Genomic DNA, 21766 nt, shown 5'->3' on the forward strand with positions numbered 1-21766 from the left:
TTTTTCTTCCTCCCCTCTGCTTGAAGGAAAATAAGGTTTATTTTTTGTATTTTGATAACATATAAATGCTAATGCCTAACAGTATGAAACATAATTTCATATGAATGGAGAAGTATTTATTGCTATACGGAAAACCCTATTCCACATGTGTAAGTGCATGATTGGTGAGCTATGGAACTAAATATACATAAAACACATTCTCATTTTGTGTGCAGAAAATATCTGCTTGCCAAAATGTAGGTATCATCTTCTCAGACTAGGCAAAATACCAAGAAAACACAACAGATTTAACTGATTTCTTAGTGCACATAAGTAAAATTCAGTACTGTAGGAAAGTAAGTATAGCATATTATTGAAAACTACTGTAAATTGCAATATAGCTTCCAAAGACCAACCTATCTGTTCCACATTTCATAATACAAGTTGTGAGAAAAAGCTAAAAACTGAAGAGCACAGCCTGAGTACCATTTTTCCTTCTCTTAGCTAAGAAAAACAGCTAGGAAAACATTTGAAACTTCAGTCTTCCTCAACTGAAAATCCCCATGCTCTGAATAAAATGGAGTCTAAGCAACTGATTCACACAGTTTAAGCCAACTCTGCTGGATTAAAGAAAACAATTGTTTGCAACTGGAACGACATGTTACCTTAGGGCTTAAAAATCGATTAACTTCATAATCACAATAGGGTCTTTGTTTCCTGACTTTCAAACAAGACTCTTTCTAAAAACATAGATCTATTACATCTTCTCATGTTCAAATAATAAGAAACATGTTTCTAAGGTGTCATATACTTGTCTCACTCTACTTGGTAGGGATATTTGCTGAAACTAAAATAATAAATTACTTGTCTCTGGGGAGCACTGGTATGCTAATTAGTTAACTAACTGTTGATTTACTAGTTAATTAGTGGTAACAATAGTGTGATGTGTTAATCTGATTTTGAGAATGTTATAGGGCAAAAGCATTTGTCAGATTTGAGAGGGCGGGACAGAGACTGATTTAAAGCCTTTTTAAGTCAATAGAGTCCTTTTGCTGCATCAAGTATTTGGGGGTAAATTGCACAAGAGTGCAAAAATTGTTTGATACATTATTGTTGTTGATCTAAAAAATGAAATAATCTGATTTAATAGCTAAAATAATGGAAAAGATAGGTGCTGTAATACAGTTTTCTTTCATCTGTTTTCTCCTTACTCTTCAGCATGTTCTTTACAGGATGCTCCTTTTCAGTGTTTTAATCCACAGTATTCTGTCCTGAATTCCAATCACGCTTTCCCTTTTACCTGATCCGTGGGGTTAACATTTGCAAATATTAATTTATCTACCGTCTATAATCCAGAGTCACCAACTACAGATGGTAAAACTCGGATCTGTCTCTAACCTCTGTTTTTCCAGATTTAGTACAAATTCAGGATTGTTAACATGGAGCTTTACGATATTTTGCATATGCCTCTAGCTCTCTCTGATCATTCTGTGGCAGACATCTTCTCTGATTTGCACATCCCTTTAGTTTTTCACATTCAGGTTTATCCTGTCTGTAACAGATTCTTTATGTCTAAAATCTCTGAGACAGTTGTTTGTATACATCTGTATGTAAAGCTCAGGTCACATCAGGTTTTATTATGCAACTTTTTAACCTTTTGGCTAGCTGAGTGCAGTCTTGTCTTGTTCGTATCTGTCTGAAATGCCATAAAAATCACATTCCAGCTTCACCCTTTTTTTGGGCAAATCTGATTTTTCTTGTCCCAGCTCAATCCTCCTGCTTGGGTCATATTACACATAAGCATGTCTTGTGTCTGAAGGTCTTTCAGAGTCTGTCTTTTCTCATTCACTGAGAGGCTACTCGTCATATTTTCAAATAAATAAGTCTGTAATTTTCCTATATAACAATTCGCACTTGGAAGACCCATCGAAAATACCTGTAAAGCAGCCTTTGTTATTAATTTTAAGATCTTTCTTAAAATTTTGCTTTAACTATAAAAAAAATTAAATAAAAATTAACCTGCCAGTATGTGTAGACTACTGCCTTCCATATGGATGAATATCTTCACATTATCCCTTTGTATTCCCACTCTGCCTTGTAATTAGATAGGGTATCTGTGGGGTAATGCAACCTTTCTTATTCTGTTAATGCTCTTTCTAAACACGTGAGCCTTGGTTCAAAATGAGGACTTTTAGCAGTCTGGCAGTTACATATTACAGCTACATTTTTACAGTGCTCAACTGATGCTCTTAAAAGAGCTCAAATTACAATAATTATAGATTAGAAAAATAGGCCCAATCAGGAAATACAATGGCACACTCACAGTGCTTGCAATTAATGTACAGTACCTGATAAAATCAAAGCAAGCCCTGGATATCTGCATATCCTTTATAGTTTGTGGGTTTGTTTGGTTGGTTGGTTTGGTTTTTGTTTGTTTTGGCTTGTGGGGGGGGTGGTTTTGGTTTTATTGTTGGTTTCGTGTTTTTTTGGTGTGTGTGGGTTGGTGGGTTTTGTTTGCTTGTTTGTTTTTAGATTAGTATCTTGTATAAGGCAAATCTAGAAGTAAAAGCTTAGGTTTCTAATGGGGCAAAACAGATGTTTCCTGTCTGGAGAGTTCCCAGGAAACTAGACTTTAAAAATGTCATTAGACCAGGGCTGAAATTTGTCAGGCTTGACAATAGACTGTTTATAATTTTGAAGACATTGTAATGTTTCTTCAGGAATGATAAAATCATATTTTATTATATTTTTAAAGGATTTGTTGCTTTCAAAAGGCATGCTGATCAGAGGTTACTTAAAGTTTTGAAACAAAATTGTAAGGGAACTCATGGTAAAAATAGCTGAACTGCTGACTGAGGTGGATGACTTCTCACCTGAAACATCCTTAGTATCAGCAAAATGGGAAATGCAGTGCTGCATTTTAAAAATGTGGGTGGAACTGCTGCCCAGTAAGCCTGGTGAGCATTCTAAGGAAAGTGATGAGATTTTGCCTAAAGAAGAGAGTTGGCTGAAGTGTGAATAAACATGACATAGTGGTAAAGAGTCACCATGCATTTTGTAAGGGGAAGTCATGTGTCATGAATACACTGGAGCTCTTTGAAAAGTTAACAAGCAAGTGGATGAGGGAGATCTTGTTTGATTTCCAAAAGGTATTGCACCAGATCCAAATTTTATGTAGACAAATGTGAACTGATGCATACAGAAGAAGAGTAATCCTAATCTTCATAAACTTCATTCTGAGTTGATTCCTCTACCTTGCTGTTAACAGTAGTCAGTTCTTTGCTTACCATCAATTTAAAAGTAAGTAGACTGCAACTTCTCCCCCTGCCCAGGAATCATTACAACAGGAAAAAGAAATAGTACAGAGCATTGTTATTCCACTGTTTAAATCTGTGCTGCATCTGTGCTTAGAAAATTGTGCCCTTCTGATTTTCCTTATCTTAACAAGAATATTGAAAAAACAGGAAAGTTACCCAGAGGAGTCACATAGGCAATCAAAGAGAGACATGAGCTTTGGTAAAAAGTATAACTGAGTAGTCTGACTTCTTTTCCTGTGGTGCTCAATAGAAGGGAAACAAAACAGACATTACAGGAATTGCATAAAATCATGAGCATATTGGGAAGATGTGTGATAATCCACAAGTTATTACCTCTTCCAGTCTAACACTAGAGGTAATCAACCTGAAATCAGCAGATTGAAATGCCTATATGCTTAGCCCAGGGCTAATACACAGTTGATGCGAGCCAGTACGCCTGTTCTTGTTTTACATTCTCATGTTATTTTCTTATCATAATTGTAAAAAGTGTCTAGCAGAAAAAAATCAGTCTAGGGACTTACAAAATTTCAGTTAAATGTAGGCAGTGTTTCCATGTTCCTACCAGGTTATTTCCTTCTTTGGAGAAATCTAGTCTGCTGTTCAGTTCTTTTTTATTTGGAAAGTCTTGTTCACTTCCTCTTCTTGACAGAGCTTTTTCATTCTCTCAGAAGAAACCGAAGAATTTCCCCTTTGCTGACTTTCATATTGAGCAATGGCAGGAGTCTGTGGATGTCCTTAAACAGAAGCTAGCATGAATAGCATAAAGATGTACGGCATTCACTGTATGACTGGACAGCTGAATAATTTACTGCTTTCATAGCTTTGGTCTGAAAGTTTCTCATCACATCTGAAGATAAACTTTTAAGTTTTCTGTGCACATAGTGCTTTCCAATGTTTTTGTAGACAGAAGATTGGGTACAATAAAAGAACATCAGGATGAAATCAGAGTGTGTTTTGCTAGTCCCTCACCTTGTAAAATGTTCCAAGTGCCTGAGGACATCACACTTGTCCATCACTTGAGTAAATGCACAACAATTTTTGGCACTGTGTAATTGTGGATGCATTAATTACCATTGAATTATTAGAAAAAGTGGAAGCAAAGTGGCCACAGATGCTTGATGCAGAATGCTTCATTAGTGACCTGCTGCTCTTATTTATGTGAAACGGAAGAAGCCCATGCACAACATGTATATCCTAATTTGCACTTCAAAATGAATTTGAAAAACAATTGTGCATTTCATTTTAATCTCATCTTTCATAGCATTATATTCTGTGCTGGAAATTCAGCTCAAACAGTCATCCTGTCATCAGGCTACTTACCTGAGAGAGCTGAATGATCAACTTGTAGAGAGTTAAGGAATCTCTTGAAATAATTAATTTTCTCTTTCATCTTTCACTTTATTGTTGGATTTTGAGGTGTACTACTTTATTGTAGTCCCCAGCCTATGAAAAAATATTCCAAGAGACACAATTATACACCTTAAAACAATGCAAAAAGAATAACTCATATTTATTGTAAATCAGTCTTTACTGTGCCTTGGAGCAAAATTCAAAGACTGTTCGATTTTGTATATTCAAACAATCTGAACATGAATCAGGAGGACCCTTGCAGAGTTTGTGGAGGTGCTGGGTGATGCTTAAAGGGCTGAATTATTCTTCCTCAAAGATAAAAGGAAAAAAAAAAAAAGAAAAACCCCTCTCATTGTGACCTTCCCAGTTTTCAGCTGTTAGAAAAAGAGGATTCCTGGGTGGGTTTGTAGGCACAGAACAGAAGTTTTCAGACAGAATGAAATCATTTCTGGATTCAAGATAGCCCCTACACAAAGTCTAAGACTGCTTCTTCATCTAGTCACTCTGACCTTGGAAGCTCAGGCCCCAGTTCTAGGTCATGTTGAATTGTGAAGATGATCTTTCCAAAATTTCACTTTCTTTGCATTTCTGATACAAAGAGAATTTTGACATGTTTTTGGCTTTAAGGTGATTCAGACTGAATGTAAATTAAACTGAAAAAGGCCTTCCTGTCAACCATTATAACATTTTTCAACCAATTATTGTAACTTTATTATTCCCAAAAGGAGAGCCTTCATAATAATTTTCTAATCTAAATGTCATCAAATGCTATGAAAAAAAAAATCTTAGAATTATTATAGCAGCATTTTAGAGATTTTTCCTATCTGACTTATTTGTGGATCCATTCCACATTGTCTTTTACCAAGAAAAAAAATACCTAAAAGGTATCAAGTAGTTAATTGTCTATATGTTTCAAACCTGATTCACCGTTGCTGAAATGTATAGTGTACTCTTACTTTATCTATCTAGGTAGATGATCCTCTGTTGATCTAGTCAGGAAAGAAACTTAGTCATGACTACATTACTCTGAGGACAAGGGTCAAGGGCATGGCAGGCCTGGTGGTCAATCTACTTGGGTGGCTGAGAAGAAATGTCTTGAGGAAGAGTGGACAGATTCCGAAGGTTAACCACTGGTTGCATAGCTGGTGTCAACAACAAAGATTCAACTTTTATGATCAGGGGATCATGGCCAGGAAGAGATGGGGTCCACCTCATCAAGTGGGGCAAAAGCGTAATTTCCACAGGCTGGCCAGCCTGGTGAAAGAGCTTTAAACCAGGAATGACAGGGAAGGGAGATGATGACACACAATCAAGTGAGAAAGGTGGTAGACTGGGCTGACAAGAAAATAATTCAGGGTGATGTGGACAGTAAAGATGTAATCAACAAAATAGAGTAGTAGGAGACCTCCCCTAATTGTGTGTATGCACACAAATACCTAAGTGCCTAGAGGATAGCATGAGGAGGGATGCTCCATAGGTTTTCTGGGAGATCAGCACAACTGGGCAGTGAGACACCAGTGTACCCCCACGGCACAGAAGGCAAATAGCCTCCTAGGCTGCATTAGGAGAAGCATTACCAGCAGCTGGAGATACATGAACCTTACTGCTCAGCTCTGCTCAGACAAATCTGGAGCGCTGTGTCCAGTTCTGAGCTTCCCAGTACAAGACATGTACATACTGTAGGAGTCCCATGAAGGGCCACAAAGATAATTAATGGACTGGAACATCTCTCATAGAAGGAGAGGCTGAGAAGACTTGGATCTGATCAATGTGTATAAATATCTGAAGGGGGGTGGAAGTAAAGAAGACAGGGCAAGATTATTCTTAGTCACAGGACAACAGGTTGTGGAGTCTCCATCCTTGGAGATACTGAAAACCCATCAAGATATAATCCTGAGCAACCTCCTGTAGGTGGCCCTGCTCTGTGCAGGGGCATTGAACTAGGTGATCTCCAGATATCCTTCCCAGTTTCAGCATTTCTGGTATTCTGTGACTGACTGTAGGTGAAAACCACTTTAAAATTTTTTTTGTTTCTTTTTTTAATTTATAAATGTACCACTCCATTTTTGTTGCAAATACATGTCAATGATGACTTTTAAATCTCGGACTTTAAAAATGTTGAAAACATTTTGGCCAGAAATTGATTCAAATCTCTGCTCTGATAAGCTTATATGTATTAAAAAAAAAAAAAGGCTCTTACTAGTACACTCCAGGAGCAGCAGGATGTAATACCTCCCATCAGCTGTAGTCTATAAAGTTCTTCAAGGTGTGTCATTTGAAAGCCAGTGTTCAGGGATGAGAAAAAGATGTTGCTACCTCCAAACTACTTTGCTATCACCTTTAGTCATAAAGGCTCATGAGCAAGTCAATTTAAAAACAAACAAATAAACAAAAACCCCACCAAAACAAAACAAAACAAAATCACACAGAAAACAACACAACAGAACCACTACAGAACAACCCTTGTATCTTTAATTTTTCTCTTTCTGAATCTCTCATCTTCATGCCCACATACCACTTACTGGTTGATTTGTGTGATGGAACAAGCCTAACTGTTATGATGAAAACAGCCATTTTTTAAAGCAAAATGCTCTTTAACCTCATGAGTACTGACACAGAACAGGCATTTCTCTTCATCAGCAGGCCTTGCTGCTGATGCTGCAGTGTTTTTTACTCATGGTGGTCTCCACTTTTCTCTTTGCCTCCTGTTCTTTGGAGATTTCAGTTTTGTTGTAGAGCAGGTGTGTCAAACTCATTTTCATCGGGGGCCACATCAGCCATGGCAGTTGCCTTCAAAGGGCCGAATGTAATTTTAGAACTGGATAAATCCAAGTACTCCTACCTTTATCCAGTCCTAAAATTACATTTGGCCCTTTGAAGGCAATTGTGAGGCTGGTGGCCCCCAGTGAAAATGAGTTTGACACACCTTTTCTAGAGCTTTGCGGGCTTTTTTTTTTTTTTTTTCCCAGATTTTTTCTTTTTTTCCCCCCACTTTTTCCCTAACCTTTTGCACAATCTCCAGATTACTGGCTAAATACAGGACAGCATGAAGTAAAAATTCATTTTCCTCATCTTTCAATTACTGATAAAGCATAGCATGGTAGAAATGGGGGAGTCCTCGATTAGTTAAGTAGCCCTCTAATGCCAGTCTGGCAGTATTTGAGGCATCCCAGTGGGTGTTCTTGATTTGGTCTTAAAACCTTGAAGATGGACCTTTCCTGACCATCCTGCTTCCTTAAACTGTTTTATTGCATCACTTTACAGTAGAAAATGTTTATCAATATCTATTAATAGAGCTAATGGATATAGAACACATTAATGTATATAAAAATTGTCTCTTATCCTAAAGACAGGCACCACCTACGCATTAATCCTGCAATAATATTCTAATGGATAGAATGTTAAAAAATGTTAAAATATTTTGGCAATTCTTTAGTGCTTCAGAAATAGCACAAGATATCATGGTCCTGCTTTGTCTTTTATCAATTCCCAGTCTTCATTAATTCCTCTTCTTTGGCTTTATTTCAACATCTCTTATTTGGCGTGTGAACTAGCCACCTCTCTCGGTTCAGAGCTAGCTCAAGGAGCAACCAAAGAGACATCAGACAAGACTAATAAGCCTCAGATGATGGTGGGCTGGTAATTTTGCAGTACTGGAAGAGGTAGTCACTGCCTATTTAAGCCTCAGGCTCAATCCTAATTTTTGCTTTGTTGCTATAGATGAGAGAGCTTTGTGCTGGATGAGAACTGCTGTGTGTGTGCAACCTCTTTTTTGCAGCCTGTTTTGGGGACATGATAATGCCAACAGGAGTAACTCAAAGGATGGGTTATATGAAAAGGTATAAACCTAATCACCCAGCTCAGTGGAGGAAAAGAGAGGCTTGCTCTTAGGGGTCCCTTCTGCTTCTGCCTCTTTTCCTCCCTTAAAATTATATTTGGAACTGATGTTTCAGTTTTATTTCTTATTTGGCAAATGTCTGTTTCAAAAAAGAGCAAAAAAAAAATTAAAATGATTCCATGTTGAATTATGCTGATTCCAGTCCAGTACTTCTCAGCTTGCCCAGCTGTAAGTGATTCTCAGACTATGATTCATGCATTGACACTAATGGCACATGTTTTTGAGTAAGTAGCCAAAAAATTGTATTTGTTTAAACAACAAGAAATAAGTACTGCAACGGTGTTGTAAATCAACTGAAAAAAATAAAATAAAATAGGGAACTACACCCCCACCCCAAAAAGGAAGGAAAAAAAAAAAAAGAAAGCAAAATTAATACTTGAAGGTGACTTTCTGAAAAATATACATGTTCTCAAATTAGGTTTCCTCCATCTGAATTTGTGTCCTTGCCTCTGGACAGATAGACTTTCTTTCTTGCCTATGCCATGACTGAATAAGTTAATGAATTAGAAATAAATCCTAACCAAATATAACAGAAATCTGAGAATGAGATGTAAGGAGGAGAAGATAAGAATTGAGAACGAATAGACTGTAATGACTAGAAAGGATTGTACTCCTTCAAAACCTTTCTCCAACATACAATCCAAACTTAAACTTATTAAGAGATTTTGAAATATGAGAAAGTTGGGTTACCTTTTAAATTTTATTTTTTCTTCTCTATTTTATATTCTGTGCCAGATTTACGCATAAACTGAAGCCAAGGGGCTGTAATATGGTGATGGAGTTTTTTTACCATGCATTAGTACATCAAAACTTATTTGTATGATTTAAGGATTGTTTTATTCTTTACTCAGGTGCTGGCTGCATGCTTGGATTCTTGGTTAAAAAGCTCAACATCAATAATAAATCCTTGCTTCTAATGGTACCCTCTGAAACCAAACTCTCTTGGGATCTTCTCCAACAATTTACTTTAGAAAAAAAAAAAAAGTGTTTTCAGATCATTTTGTCCAACCTGCTTCTTGAAGCAAGACCATTGCCAGCACCAGTTTAGGCCAGCAATGACCTTGTGTAGCTTTCTTAAAAGTCTCTAAGGATGGAAAACACACAGCCTTTCTGGGTACCTGTTTCATGGTTGCACCAACCTCCTACAATCCAGCCCAAAACTTCCAAGTTGCAACTTAGAGCAATTAGTTGCCTTTTGACATAACATCCACTGCTTTTGGGAACACCTTGGATACACTATTTGTAATGCCTCTCCAAGTAAGTCTGGACTGCAGTTTTGTCTGTCACGCCCCTACATATTTCCTTCTCACCAGACTGAACAGATCCAATCATTCAACCTCTCCTTGTAGGCCACACGCTTCTTGCCTCTGATCATCCAACAAGAGACATCCAACATCCTTCTTGAGCTTAGAGTCCTGAAACTGAATGCAGGTGCAGCTCCAGGAGGATCAAGTAGCAGAGGCGGAAATAATTGCTCTTGATCTGGCCACATTCTTCCTAACATAATCAGCATGCAATTTGCCTTATCTACAAAGAGAGCATGCTATTGTCTTGTATTTTACTAGGTTTCCATTTTCCAGGAAGTCTGCTACTCAGCCCACTGTTTTTCCAAACTGTACTGATGCATGGGTGCAGGATTTTGTACTTCTCCTTGTTAAACTTTTTGAGGTTTCTCTTGGTTAATTTCTCTGTGGTCCCTTTAGCACTGAGGTTGTGCTACACAATATATCAGCCTCCGTCCAGCCCCAGTTTAGTATCATTCATATATTTAAATATGAACTTTTTGTCATCATCCAGATATTGACAAAGGTGTTCAACGGGATTAGCTCCAGAGTCAACCTCCGAAGTATTTATTACCTACCAGAAACCAGGTGTTGAGCCACTGCTGCTACCCTTTGTGTCTGGTTCCAAGACTTAAGTAAAATCTAGGTTCTAATACCTACCTACTGGGCTCAAGGAGTAAAAGAGGACTGAGACATGAATCTCTTGAGAAATTCTGTGATTCTTGAGAAATCTTGTCACATACAAGTCCATGGGATGGGCTTCATCCAAGAGTGTTGAATGATGTCATTGCAAGGCTGTTTTTCTATCATCTTTGAAAGGTGGTGTAGACCAGGAGAGGTTCCTAGTTACTTTTTGTCCAAAACAGGGAAGAAAGTCTGGGGAACTGCAGGTTGCCCAGTCAGCATGACTTCAATCACAAGGAGTATCATAGAGCAAGTTCTCTTGAAAGCTGTTTACGTGAACAAGAAGGAGAAGATGGTGATAGTAAATTAACATAGTTTTAGAGTATATTGTTCTTGATCAACCTGATTGCCTTCTGTGGTATAAACACTAGTTTTTTTGTTAATAGTCCACACTCTGTCTTGATGCTAATTACAGTTGGAGTTCCTCAGGGGTCTATCCGGGGATGTGTCCTATTAAATGTCTTGGTCAATGACCTGGAGAGGGAGATGGAGTGCACTGTCTTCAAATTTGCAGATGACATCGAAGTAGGGAGTTCAGTTGATATGCTCGAGGACAGAGCTGCCCTACAGACTTAGACAAGCCAGAGAAATGGGCTGAGAGGAACCTCATGAAATTCAGCCAGGAGAAATGTTGGCCATCTGTGTTGGACTTCATCCATTGCCACTATTCAAGCTGGGGATCAGCTCTGCTGGGAAAGACCTGGGGTGCTGGTGAATAGAGGTTCACCGAGAGAGCTGAGAGGTGGATTTGTTCGGCCTGGAGAAGAGATGGCTTTTGAACATAACAAACATAAATTCTACAAGGAGGTTATCAAGGTTCTTTATTATAAATATTCCCAATGCGAGACTGAGAAACAAGACTGATAAATTACAGCAGAGGAGATTCTGACTGTATATAGGGGAGAAAAAAAAAAAAAACAAAACTAAAACCAACAAAAATCAGGAAAACCCTGATTAACACAATTAAGCTGAGAGAGGCTGTGCAATCTCCATCCTTGGAGGTTTTCAAGATCAGACTGGATAAAACCTTGAGTGAGCTGGTCTAAGCTCACAGCTGACCCTGCTTTGAGCAGGGGGCTGGACTAAAGACATCCTGTGTTGCCTTCCAGCCTGCTTACGTGCTGCGATTCCATAGACTCACTAAAGTTAGTGCACATAGTACTTTCGTGCAGTAACTTAAGACCTTTAATTCACATACTCGACTTTTCTTAACATTTCCCAACAGTCAAGTGTTAAGGATTCTTGTGAGAATATACCCTGACACTTTGGGGTAAACAAGCTTTTGTTTTCAGTAAACTTAGAGTACACAAAGGCAACAGTATGATGATGGGATAAGCAAAATTTTCAAATCTACTCCTTAATTTGTCCTTCAGGAATGTTATCTAGGCCTTCCTAGATAGGCCTTCCTATCAACTGGACATATAGCTGTGAAGATGTGATAATATTAGCAGCTTATGTTAGAACGTTAGAAGACAAATCAGCAGAACTGAAGATTCCTATTCCAGATAGTTTTTATTCATTAACAAATAAAATCAGTGTTGTAGTCTAGATAAGAAATAAAACATTTTATTAGAAGCCTGCATTTCAAACATACTAAGCTCCTACAGTTCCCAGTGATTTCAGTGGAGCTGTATCTGCTGCCTAACTAAAGCAGATGCATGTTGCTTGCACATGCGAATACCTAAAGCAAGGTATACAGCTTTATCTAAAGTACTTAACTCTATGTAAATAGAAACCCTTCATTTTCTTATGGTGTAGCCTGGTATTTCACCATCAAAGTGAATGAGATTAGAAAGTATTTAGACATTGCAATGTTTTTATTTATCGTCTACTGTATGATTTGAGTTGGTGGGAAAAAAGACACACATGGAGATTTAGGCACATGGACTAAGTGTTGCAGGACTAAAGATTTTAGTTCATAGGTTATACCTGTCAGCAAGATGTACTTGATTAGAATATTGATCATGTAATCTAGAATCCATGGAAAAAATTTTGTAAAATATACTGTGAATAATTATTATTTGCTATTGAAAGCTCTTTTCCATCTTATGAGTTGCCACAAAGCATTTTAAAAGGTCTCATTTTGCAGATAACTTACTATTACTTCTTTAAATTGTGGCCTTGGCTATGCAAATTTTACAATTTGTTCAGATTGTAATATTTTGATTGTTTTGAATATTGGCTAGCACTTGTTTGATGGGTTTTAGGAAGCAGTTAAATGTCTTAGCCAGACATGAAGATTTTTTTGTTTGCTTGTTTGTTTGTTTTAATGTGAGTCATTTGCTGTGTGATCCACTGAAACTTTTCCTTTCTGTGTAATCCTGATATTCTAAATTTGTAAACTGACTTTTGTTAGGGGCATTATTTAGGTTACTGCAAAGGTATTAAAGACCTTTAGTCCTCTGAAACTATGCTTAACTCTATATATGCAAAGTTAATCTTTCTCTAGTTATAGGTAAAAATTACTCATTTTATCAGAGGCAGTGCAACTTGTTCCACTGTAAAAATTCACATTTGTTTTAGTTCCATGGGACTTAAATTTTAACACACAAAACAGACTTCGGGGCAACAGTAGTTCATATTCTCATGCCTTGTTTTGAATTCCTCATTTTTGTTCATCTTTTTATTTGGCAGTGGTACCATTAGATAATACTTGGCCTTTGTTTATTTTATTGATGTCCAGAGGATGTTTTTCAGCTTTATTCTACCTAAGCAGGATTCAACAGGGCAGCAAGATGGTCATTGCTGAAGAGCTCTCTGCATCCAGCACTGAACAGTATAACCGATCATTGAAATAATTGAAAATTCCTCATCTGAGTTCAGATTCAGCCTTCAGGCAAAAGAGACAGAACTGTGAATTTCAGTAAAGCCGTGTTCAGATATACCAGGCTGAGATTAGTCCTTTAGTTCAGCACATTGGTCAGGGCATTGTAAATGAAAGTGCAAAAGGCATCACACACTTTGTGTGGAGCACATCATTGAGTCTGCCTGCCCGCTAATCTTAAGATTTAGATTTTTGTCCACAACCTTTTACACTGCACTTCTTACCAAAGACCAGGGGAACGTAATATTTGAAATATCAATGGTGCAGGTTATACCTTAAAAACTGCTATAGTTTAAAAAATAATTTTATCAGTGAATTTTTTAAGAGCCAGAAAAGTCTGTAAGTTCCATTGCCAAGTGTTGGCAGCTTGTACTGGGTGCTTGCCAGGCAATGGAAATCACAGTTCTGAGCTGAGTACTAGTGAAATGCATGGAGAGAATTAGGCACTTCATAGGAGTGCTCAGCATGCCATGGCCTGGTAGCCCACAAGGACCCAAGGTGAGAAGGAGCAACCCATCCTCACTATTAAACATGCCTTTCTACTATTTTCAGTCCCAAGACTGTGCTGTTGTAACAGTGGCTGGAAAACTTGCGAAGGATCCCATGTTTTCAAATATTACTGTATGTTTACTAGTACCCTACTGGCTATTTTAAGGGAGTGTCTCTTACTGTGTTTTCTTGATACTGTCCTGCTTTGTTTAGATATCTCTGAAACCAGATGAAATAGCTTCTGTCACATGCCACACTTGTTGGCTCATAGGCACTGCTCTTGGCTGAGGGAGATGTAGATTTAAGTTCAAGCACCAAATTAAGCTAAATAGGGATTTGATCATAAAGGAGGTGCACAAGTGCTCACAGATATCCCTTTGCTGTCTTTGTCTCAGTTTTATGTTTAGACATGATTGAGAAGTGCAAAGAAATTCTCAGACTGTAGTCCATAAGGAAGGTGACTATCTGTGGGTATGATGTGGGCTTAGGCATTAGCTACAGGTCTCAACAGCACAGCTGTGTGAGGACTGAGGCAGGACTGTCCATGCCAGTAGTTGGCACTGTTTTTGTTACCATAAAATTAGTAGATATTCAATCTGTGTTTGCATTAGAAACTATAGTGGAATAACCATCTGATCATTTGAAATTTCTTTTGCATTTTCTATAGCAATGATCTTCAAAATTTTGTTCATAAAAGCTGTATCTAAAAAATGAGTATATTTTTAATGAGCAGACCTGATCAATCATTCCAACTTACATGTTAAAATTTTCCTCAGGAAGTCCCAATAAAAGTAAAAGTAGGTAGTTTTTTGGTAAAAGGTAGCAATGTAAATGATCTAAAATTCCATGACCAGAAAATCTGCAGGCAACATTTTCATAAAAAGTAAGCAAAATCTGCATTAATTCTTGAACTGCAGGTTGGGTGTGCAAAATGAAAATTAGTGAGTGAGAATACCTACTATTGTGAACAGAGGGAGGTGGTTAATTGTCATTTTCAATGAACATTTTTCAGTAGCTTAAGACATTAGCTTTGTTTAATGCTTTAAGATAAAGAAAAGTTCTGGTTTGTTCAGTGAAGTGATAGTTTTAAACAGACTCAGTGATACAGACAAGATTTTGGCTTTATTTGAGGAGGCATTATGCTGATATAAGAAAAGTAGGAGAAGTGTGTTGGAACATTACAGATTGCAAGGCCAGGTAGAAACAAGTACTAAACATTATGGAGGGACAAATGCAAAGAATTGGGGCTATTTCAGTTAAAGAGGGGAAAAAAAAAGAGGAAACAAAGTAACACAAGCACAATACAAAAACAACAGCAACAAAAAAAAGATGTAGTTTTAAACAAATGTTCTTCAACGTAAAGGTTTGATTATGGTGATCTCATATGTTCCACCACAGTAATGCCTCTTGGTGATGAGTTAACAAAATTGGAATTTTGGGGGGAAGATAGGATTTAATTATTTATTATTTTTTGGTGGGATACGGAGAGCTATGCTTTTGTAATCACACGTACACCAAATGAGCACAGAGTAGCAAGTCATGTGATAGCTAGTGAGATGATGAAATCAAATTGGAGGGGAATGATCCAGAGGGATGAAAAGCTCATGCTGCCACCAGGTTAAAGCTGTGGATATCTCCCCCTTGCTGGTATTCCCACAGGAATCAAGGGAAATGCGTAGAAGGCATGGTGGAAATCTTTGACATGCTGCTGGCTACTGCTGCTCGGTTTCGCATGATGAACCTTCAAGGAGAGGAATTTGTGTGCCTTAAGTCCATCATCCTGCTCAATTCTGGTAAGTGGTGCGTGTTGCTGTCACTTGGGTGACTGTGGTTGCTTCTGCACGCGGTTGAATACTGCTTGTTGTTGCTAATGACATTTCCATTTTGAGACAGCAGCAATCGAAATGGGGCCGTCAACATAGACTCAGGCAGAGCCACCAGACAGGGATGGAAGTTGGAAAACCTGTTCAGTGGGGTAGATGGCACCCAGCAAATTAATGCAGTAAATAGCAGGCACACTGCATACAGCTGATGTGAAGGGCAATCAGAGCAGTTTTGACCTAGGTGCTGGAAGGTCTTAAAGCTCTGATTACATGACACTGAAGTATCTGGAGCCACATGCAGGGCATCCAAAAGCAATGCTCAGTTGTAAATCTAGACCTTCCTTTTTTTGATGATGGCAAAATAAAGTGAAAAATAGCAAAAATGTAGCTGAGTTTATCCTAGTTTAGTTTATATTAAAGAACAGGCATCTAATACTGATGTTATCACCTTCCGCTTCCTTTATAGTTGATGAAATAAGTATTTTTGAGCTGTAAATCTCATTATGAACTACACTTCAAAAGTAGATAACTAGATAAGAAGTGTAGGTATAGGTATAAATATGTAAGGTTAGCTGACTTGAATTCTGCATGAGATGATTGAAATAAGCAAATTCAAGTTGAGGCATATGACAGAAAATTTCTGTTGCACACCAGAGGATCCTTTTCTATTTGAAATTAGAAAAAAGTCCAGACACTTTATTTTGAAATACAGGAATGAGGCCCATGGTGTTCTCACAGAAATGATAGAGGCCTAAAATAATAATGTATGTACCAAAGTCAAAATTTTAGACTCAATTCTCTGTGAAGTTGTTACCTAATGACTGAAGACGTCAGAGTTTCCCAGCCCTGAGGATTTACCCACTTGGTCTCCCCTTTTCCTGTTGGGTTTGAACTTGTAGATGGTGCCAGTCTCTAGAAAATAGCATATGTGGTAGGCCGTATGTCCTTTTTATCCAGTAGTCTAGCAGATCACGTGCCCAAGTTGCATGAAACACTAATTCAGTTAAGGCTGACTTGAAACACAGCAGACTTTGCTCTATCGATCAGGCACTTCTTCCTTCATGGAAACTGGGACCTGGTCTGCTGGAAAGAAAAAAAAAGTTCAAGCAAGACTATATGTTTACACAACCAAATATATAATATTTCCTTTATGTTCTATGAGAAATTAATGTGGTTTAGATTTTGTTGTGATTGTCACCAGTTACCAAAAAGTGACATCCGAGGCAAGCACCTGGTGTATTAGGAATCAAGGGTTATTGTGTTTATCTTGGATAGCAAGGTGTGGCAAACTGTAATTGCTGTTTCACTTTTTTTTTTTTTTCCTCTTTTATTGTCCTGATAATTATAACAGAATATTTCCTACAGTTAAATATTCATCCTGAAAAGTGATGTTTCTCCAGATGTTTAGCTAATGTTCGAGTATAATTATCCTCTTAAATAAATCTAGAGTATATAACTGATTTATAGAAATAATGAACTAGAATTAGAAAAAAAATAGATTCACAAGTTTGAATAAAATAAGTTAGATGTTCATGTCTTGAACATGAAGACTTCAAACCAAGATGTTGAGAGTTTTTGTCCTACTGCTGAATTTAATATGGATCCAGAAAACTACATTTGTTATTGAGACAAAGCTCTGCCAGACATCACAAGGTAACTTTCATAAGCATATCTCACTCCTGGTAATGGGATTTTTTGTTTCAAGACTCCTCTAAGGAAAAATTGTGAAAAATAAAAATATAGCAAGTGAAGTCAATGATAATCAGAGGCAGATTTCCCTCTGCATGTAAGAGAGATGGGACCACTGGGTGAGGCCAGGAGATATGAGAATTTCATTCCTTAAGGTTCATATTCAGCAGGTTTGAATTAGTGGTGCTCTGCATGGTAGGAGATCAGAGTTCATCTGATGAGTGATCTGATTCTGCGTGTGGAATTTTTTTCTTACATTAAATGAAAATTTATAGCTGCTCAGAAGGCTTTACAAGAGTCTTGATGCTGATAGATCAGAGGGCATGGTTCAGGTTGAGCTGTTGCAGGTTCACGATGAGATAAATTTATATGATTGTTATGAAGCGTGTCACGTATTGCTCTGGCTTGAATACTGCACTTATTGCCGTATATCTGAGTACACCGTAAATTGAATGTGTATGTATATATGGCCACAGAATGTGTGTCTGTATTGCTTGTAATTGCCTTTATGCATAAAGGAAATTAATTTTACATTTCAGTTTTTGCATTCCTATAACCAACTAATTTTATAACTGTCTGAAGATTTAAGTACTAGGCAGTGGGAATGTGGGCATGGGTTCTTGACAGTCAGATCCTTTAGATGCCCAAATTAGGAGGCTAGGCTGTGTTATAGAGATAACCAAGTAGCATAATTTTGGGTATACGTAATAGCTATGTAAGTGTTGTTTGGCACAGATGGTCTAAAACGTCTTCTGAGATGCTTTTCTTCACAGAATAGAGCCAGACTCCTTAGGTAAGGTGTTGAACAGACGTGAAATATTATGTTCTGTGTACATCACGCATGAGGAGAGGCTGAGAGAGATGGGTTTTGCTCATCCTGAAAAAGGGAAGGCTAAGTGAGGGTTTAAATGCAGTCCTCAGACAGCTGAAGAACAGGTTATGAAGAAGCCAGGGCCAGACTCTTCTCAGAGGTGCAAGAGGAAAGACAAGCTGCAATGGAGGCAAACCACAGCAAGGGAGATGCTGACTAGATGAACAGAATAAAAAATCTTGCCAGTGGGATATTAAGTACTGGAACAGGTTGGCCAGAAAGATGGTAGGGTCTCCCTCTCTGGAGATACTCAAAACACAGCTGGACAGAGCTCCAGGCAGCTTCACCAAACCCTGAAGTTACTGCTATTTGAACAGGAGGTTGAACTAGATGACTTCCAAGCCTCCCTTAACCTGAATTTTTTGATCTATGCAAACATGTGCAAATCTTCTACTAAAGAAAGAGCAGAAAAACACACAATGAATTTTTTGCTCTTATGCTATCTATTACACATATGCCTATGATTAAACTAGCTGATCTCAAAAGGATTTAAACAAGTGGATTAATTAAACAAATTGGACTAATTATGCCACATTTCATATTTAAAAGCAGTCTGCATTTGCATTCTGAAGCTTTGTGTGGATTTAATTCACTGAGTGTACTCAAACATTTCTTTATTAAATCCTTGGACATCTGTTGGTCTCTTCTCCTGAGGTAGTGCTGTTTATTGCTGTTGTTGGACATTTATTTTCTCTTTCTTTTGGTAACATCTTTCAAGGTTGTTTAGTATCTTTACACTCCTTTTCTATGTGGTCTTGGGCAAAATGAAAGCAAATTTTTTTAGCTTCACTCAGTGCATGTGGAAAAGATGGAAGGTTTTGTTTATAAAGCAAAATATACATTTACACTACTTCCAAATTTTTCCTGAGATATCAAGGCGACAGAATGTCTGTAACAACAAGGACAGCATTGTCTCTAGCTAAATAAAAAACCAGAAGTTGCCCCTTGAAAACTACAGCACTAAATCTTGCGACTAAAAAGCAAAACTGTATTTTCAAAAAACACATTCTGCTCAATACTAAAGGGCTTTTTCTTAACACTGAAAGATAAGTATTAGAAACATGAAAGGGCAACATGATGCCAGATGTTTTAGGTGTGTCTGAAAACAGGAGTGGTGCTATGTGGCAAACAACAGCCTTTCATTTTGGAGACAAAGATGTAGGTCACGCCTGCTTTAGCAGCTGATTTACCTAATTAGTTAGCTGCTTAGTCCTCAGAGATGGAAAGATTTAGCTGATTTTGTACATCCTGAAGACCTCCGGATACCTCAGTCCATGTGACTGTTATTATTTTCTTCTGATTTTTCCAGCTCCTCTTAAATTGTACTTTTTATTTATTTCTGTATTTGGGGGGCTGGAGGATTGCACAAGTGCATGGTACAGAGCTGAATTTGCTCATTACTCAGCCTGGCTGACAGAGATGCAGAGCAATGGGGCTTGGTGGAAGGGGAAGAAGAGCCTTGGGTATCGTTTGTGAGCCTGAACTCTAAATGTAAAGATATTTTAAGCTGGGGTTTGTTGTGACAGGAAAGATGTAGAGGGTGTTCCCCTCTACATCAATATGCAAAGACACATATAAAGCTGTATCACTATGTGCCAACAGCTGGCACAGTAGTACTTGGCAGTCCCCAAGAGACCTTCTTCTGTGAGTAGCTGCATGTTGTGGCCACAGACTGGGAGGCTTTACTGGTTTGTAGGGTCGTGCATTCTCTGTTCTTGCTCCTGTTATGTTTTACAAGGCTGGCCTACAGAGAGGGCTGGAAAACAACGTGGTAGCTATTCCATTTAGGTTTACTTTCAGCTTCAGAGCTTGGAAAGGCCTTTGAGACTGTTAAATTTCATTTTGCTAGGACAATTTTCTGCACTCTTGTTCCAAAACTCTGCTTGTTTGTGTATGTGTGTGATAGATAACTGGCATTTCTTTTGGGGAAATTTCTGGTCATTGGCCTGGGGCAGGAGCAATCACCAGGAGAACAGAAAGGAAAACCAACCATCATTTTTCTTGGCAGTTATTGACTCGTGATCCCCTGAAATCTCTACATTTTTGGGGGAGTGCTTTTTTTTTGATTTATACTTTTTAATAGCTTCTGGACTAGACCTAGGTGAGAAACAGTTCCTCCTAACAGATTTTTTTTTTTCTTTTGCTAGTTTCAAAGCTATGAAGCTAAAGATTATTGCTACAAGGGCACAATGGCATCCTCTGGCTGAGGCAAACTGCTTCAGAGGCACTGTGGGTTTATGAGACTAACATTTCTTTCTAATGGACTGTCTTTTGTCAGTAATATTTAAGAATCTTACCCCTACAGGTGCCTGCTAAACTGTAAAGCCTGGTATTATCAGTAGGCATATATGAGTGTTGTTAAGACTCATTCATCTGAGAAAAGCCCCAGGAGCTGTTTCTCTTTGCTGAATTCATTTCAGTAAAATTCATAGTAATCATAAAAATCTTGGTAAGAAAAAAGGCCATTGTACTATCTATCTATATAAAATTTGAAGCAATATTGGCTATCAAAATTAAGAGCTCTGACTGCTAGTTTACAGAAGTTGTGCCGTTTTTGAGTTATTTTATTTTATTTAAGCACTCTCTTTCACAGAGACACACCAATGTTCACAAACACAAATTTAGATTTCATTTTAGTACAGAAGACCCAAAGTCATCAAACCTACTTGCAGGTTACAGTAGTTCTAGGTGTCAGGTCCTTGAAGTACCAAGATGATGTGAGGAGGGAAGGTATGCCAAGGAGATGACAAAAAAAGATCTCAGTTTCCCTGACTGCTCAGATGCATGGCAAAATATTCTTATCTTAAAATCCAATGGTATAACCCCCAGGCTAAAAACAATACAAAAAAGTTAGTTTATATATGTCTGTTTGTGTAAATATGCCTGTTAGCATGTGTCTTTTTTCTTAATATCACTAACTGCATTGCATATTGTGCTATATATGATGTTTTAAAGAAAAGGAAAGTGAAAATAGTTCCAGAAACCATTTTTTCCAAGGACAAAATCCAAATTTCTTCTTGGATCTGTGAGCTGATGCAGAAGAGCAAAAGCACAGGATTTGTCAAGTACTTTATAGAAACAGGGCAATGAACATACCATGACCAAGCCAGTTTGATTTTATTACCATATATTCATCTTAAGCTTTTGCTGCCTAAGGAATGGATTTTAGCAATATGAGCTATTTAGAGTTACGGGCTCAGTCCAAAAAATTAAAAAACTGGTGCTGAATGCAAGAGCTGTCTTTTGGCAGCACAGTGCTGTTGAGACCTGATTTACATGGCTGTGTGCTACTGTCCAGAACAAATTCAAGATTAAAAAGTGCAAAATAGTTTAGAATATCCCATTTAGAAAGCTGATGTGCTTCACGCACCCAAGAATTGCTACTGGTGAAAGCTCTTACGCTTGGGCTAGGGTGCTTCATAGGAGATGTAGACAGACTGCTGCAAGACAAGTTTGAAGGTGTTTTGATCTATGGAAAAACTTCCTTCTTGTCCAAATCTCCAGGCATCTCACTTTCAGCAGTAGGCAATGCAAGATGGCTAAATTCACATAGGTTGCT

General features: G+C 37.9%; 1 protein-coding gene across 7 annotated transcripts in view; it reads left to right on the forward strand.

The window, feature by feature from the left end:
- ESR1 (estrogen receptor 1) overlaps positions 1-21766 on the forward strand; it is a 186753-nt gene that overhangs the window by 157530 nt on the left and 7457 nt on the right. For all 7 annotated transcript variants that reach the window (XM_082049623.1, XM_082049624.1, XM_082049621.1 and 4 more), the window contains one exon: positions 15484-15617. In XM_082049623.1, the coding sequence (XP_081905749.1) occupies positions 15484-15617 (134 nt within the window). The remainder of the gene's footprint in view (positions 1-15483; positions 15618-21766) is intronic.

This window comes from Streptopelia decaocto, assembly GCF_964273445.1.
Source record: "Streptopelia decaocto genome assembly, chromosome: 3".
Lineage (NCBI taxonomy): Eukaryota > Metazoa > Chordata > Aves > Columbiformes > Columbidae > Streptopelia > Streptopelia decaocto.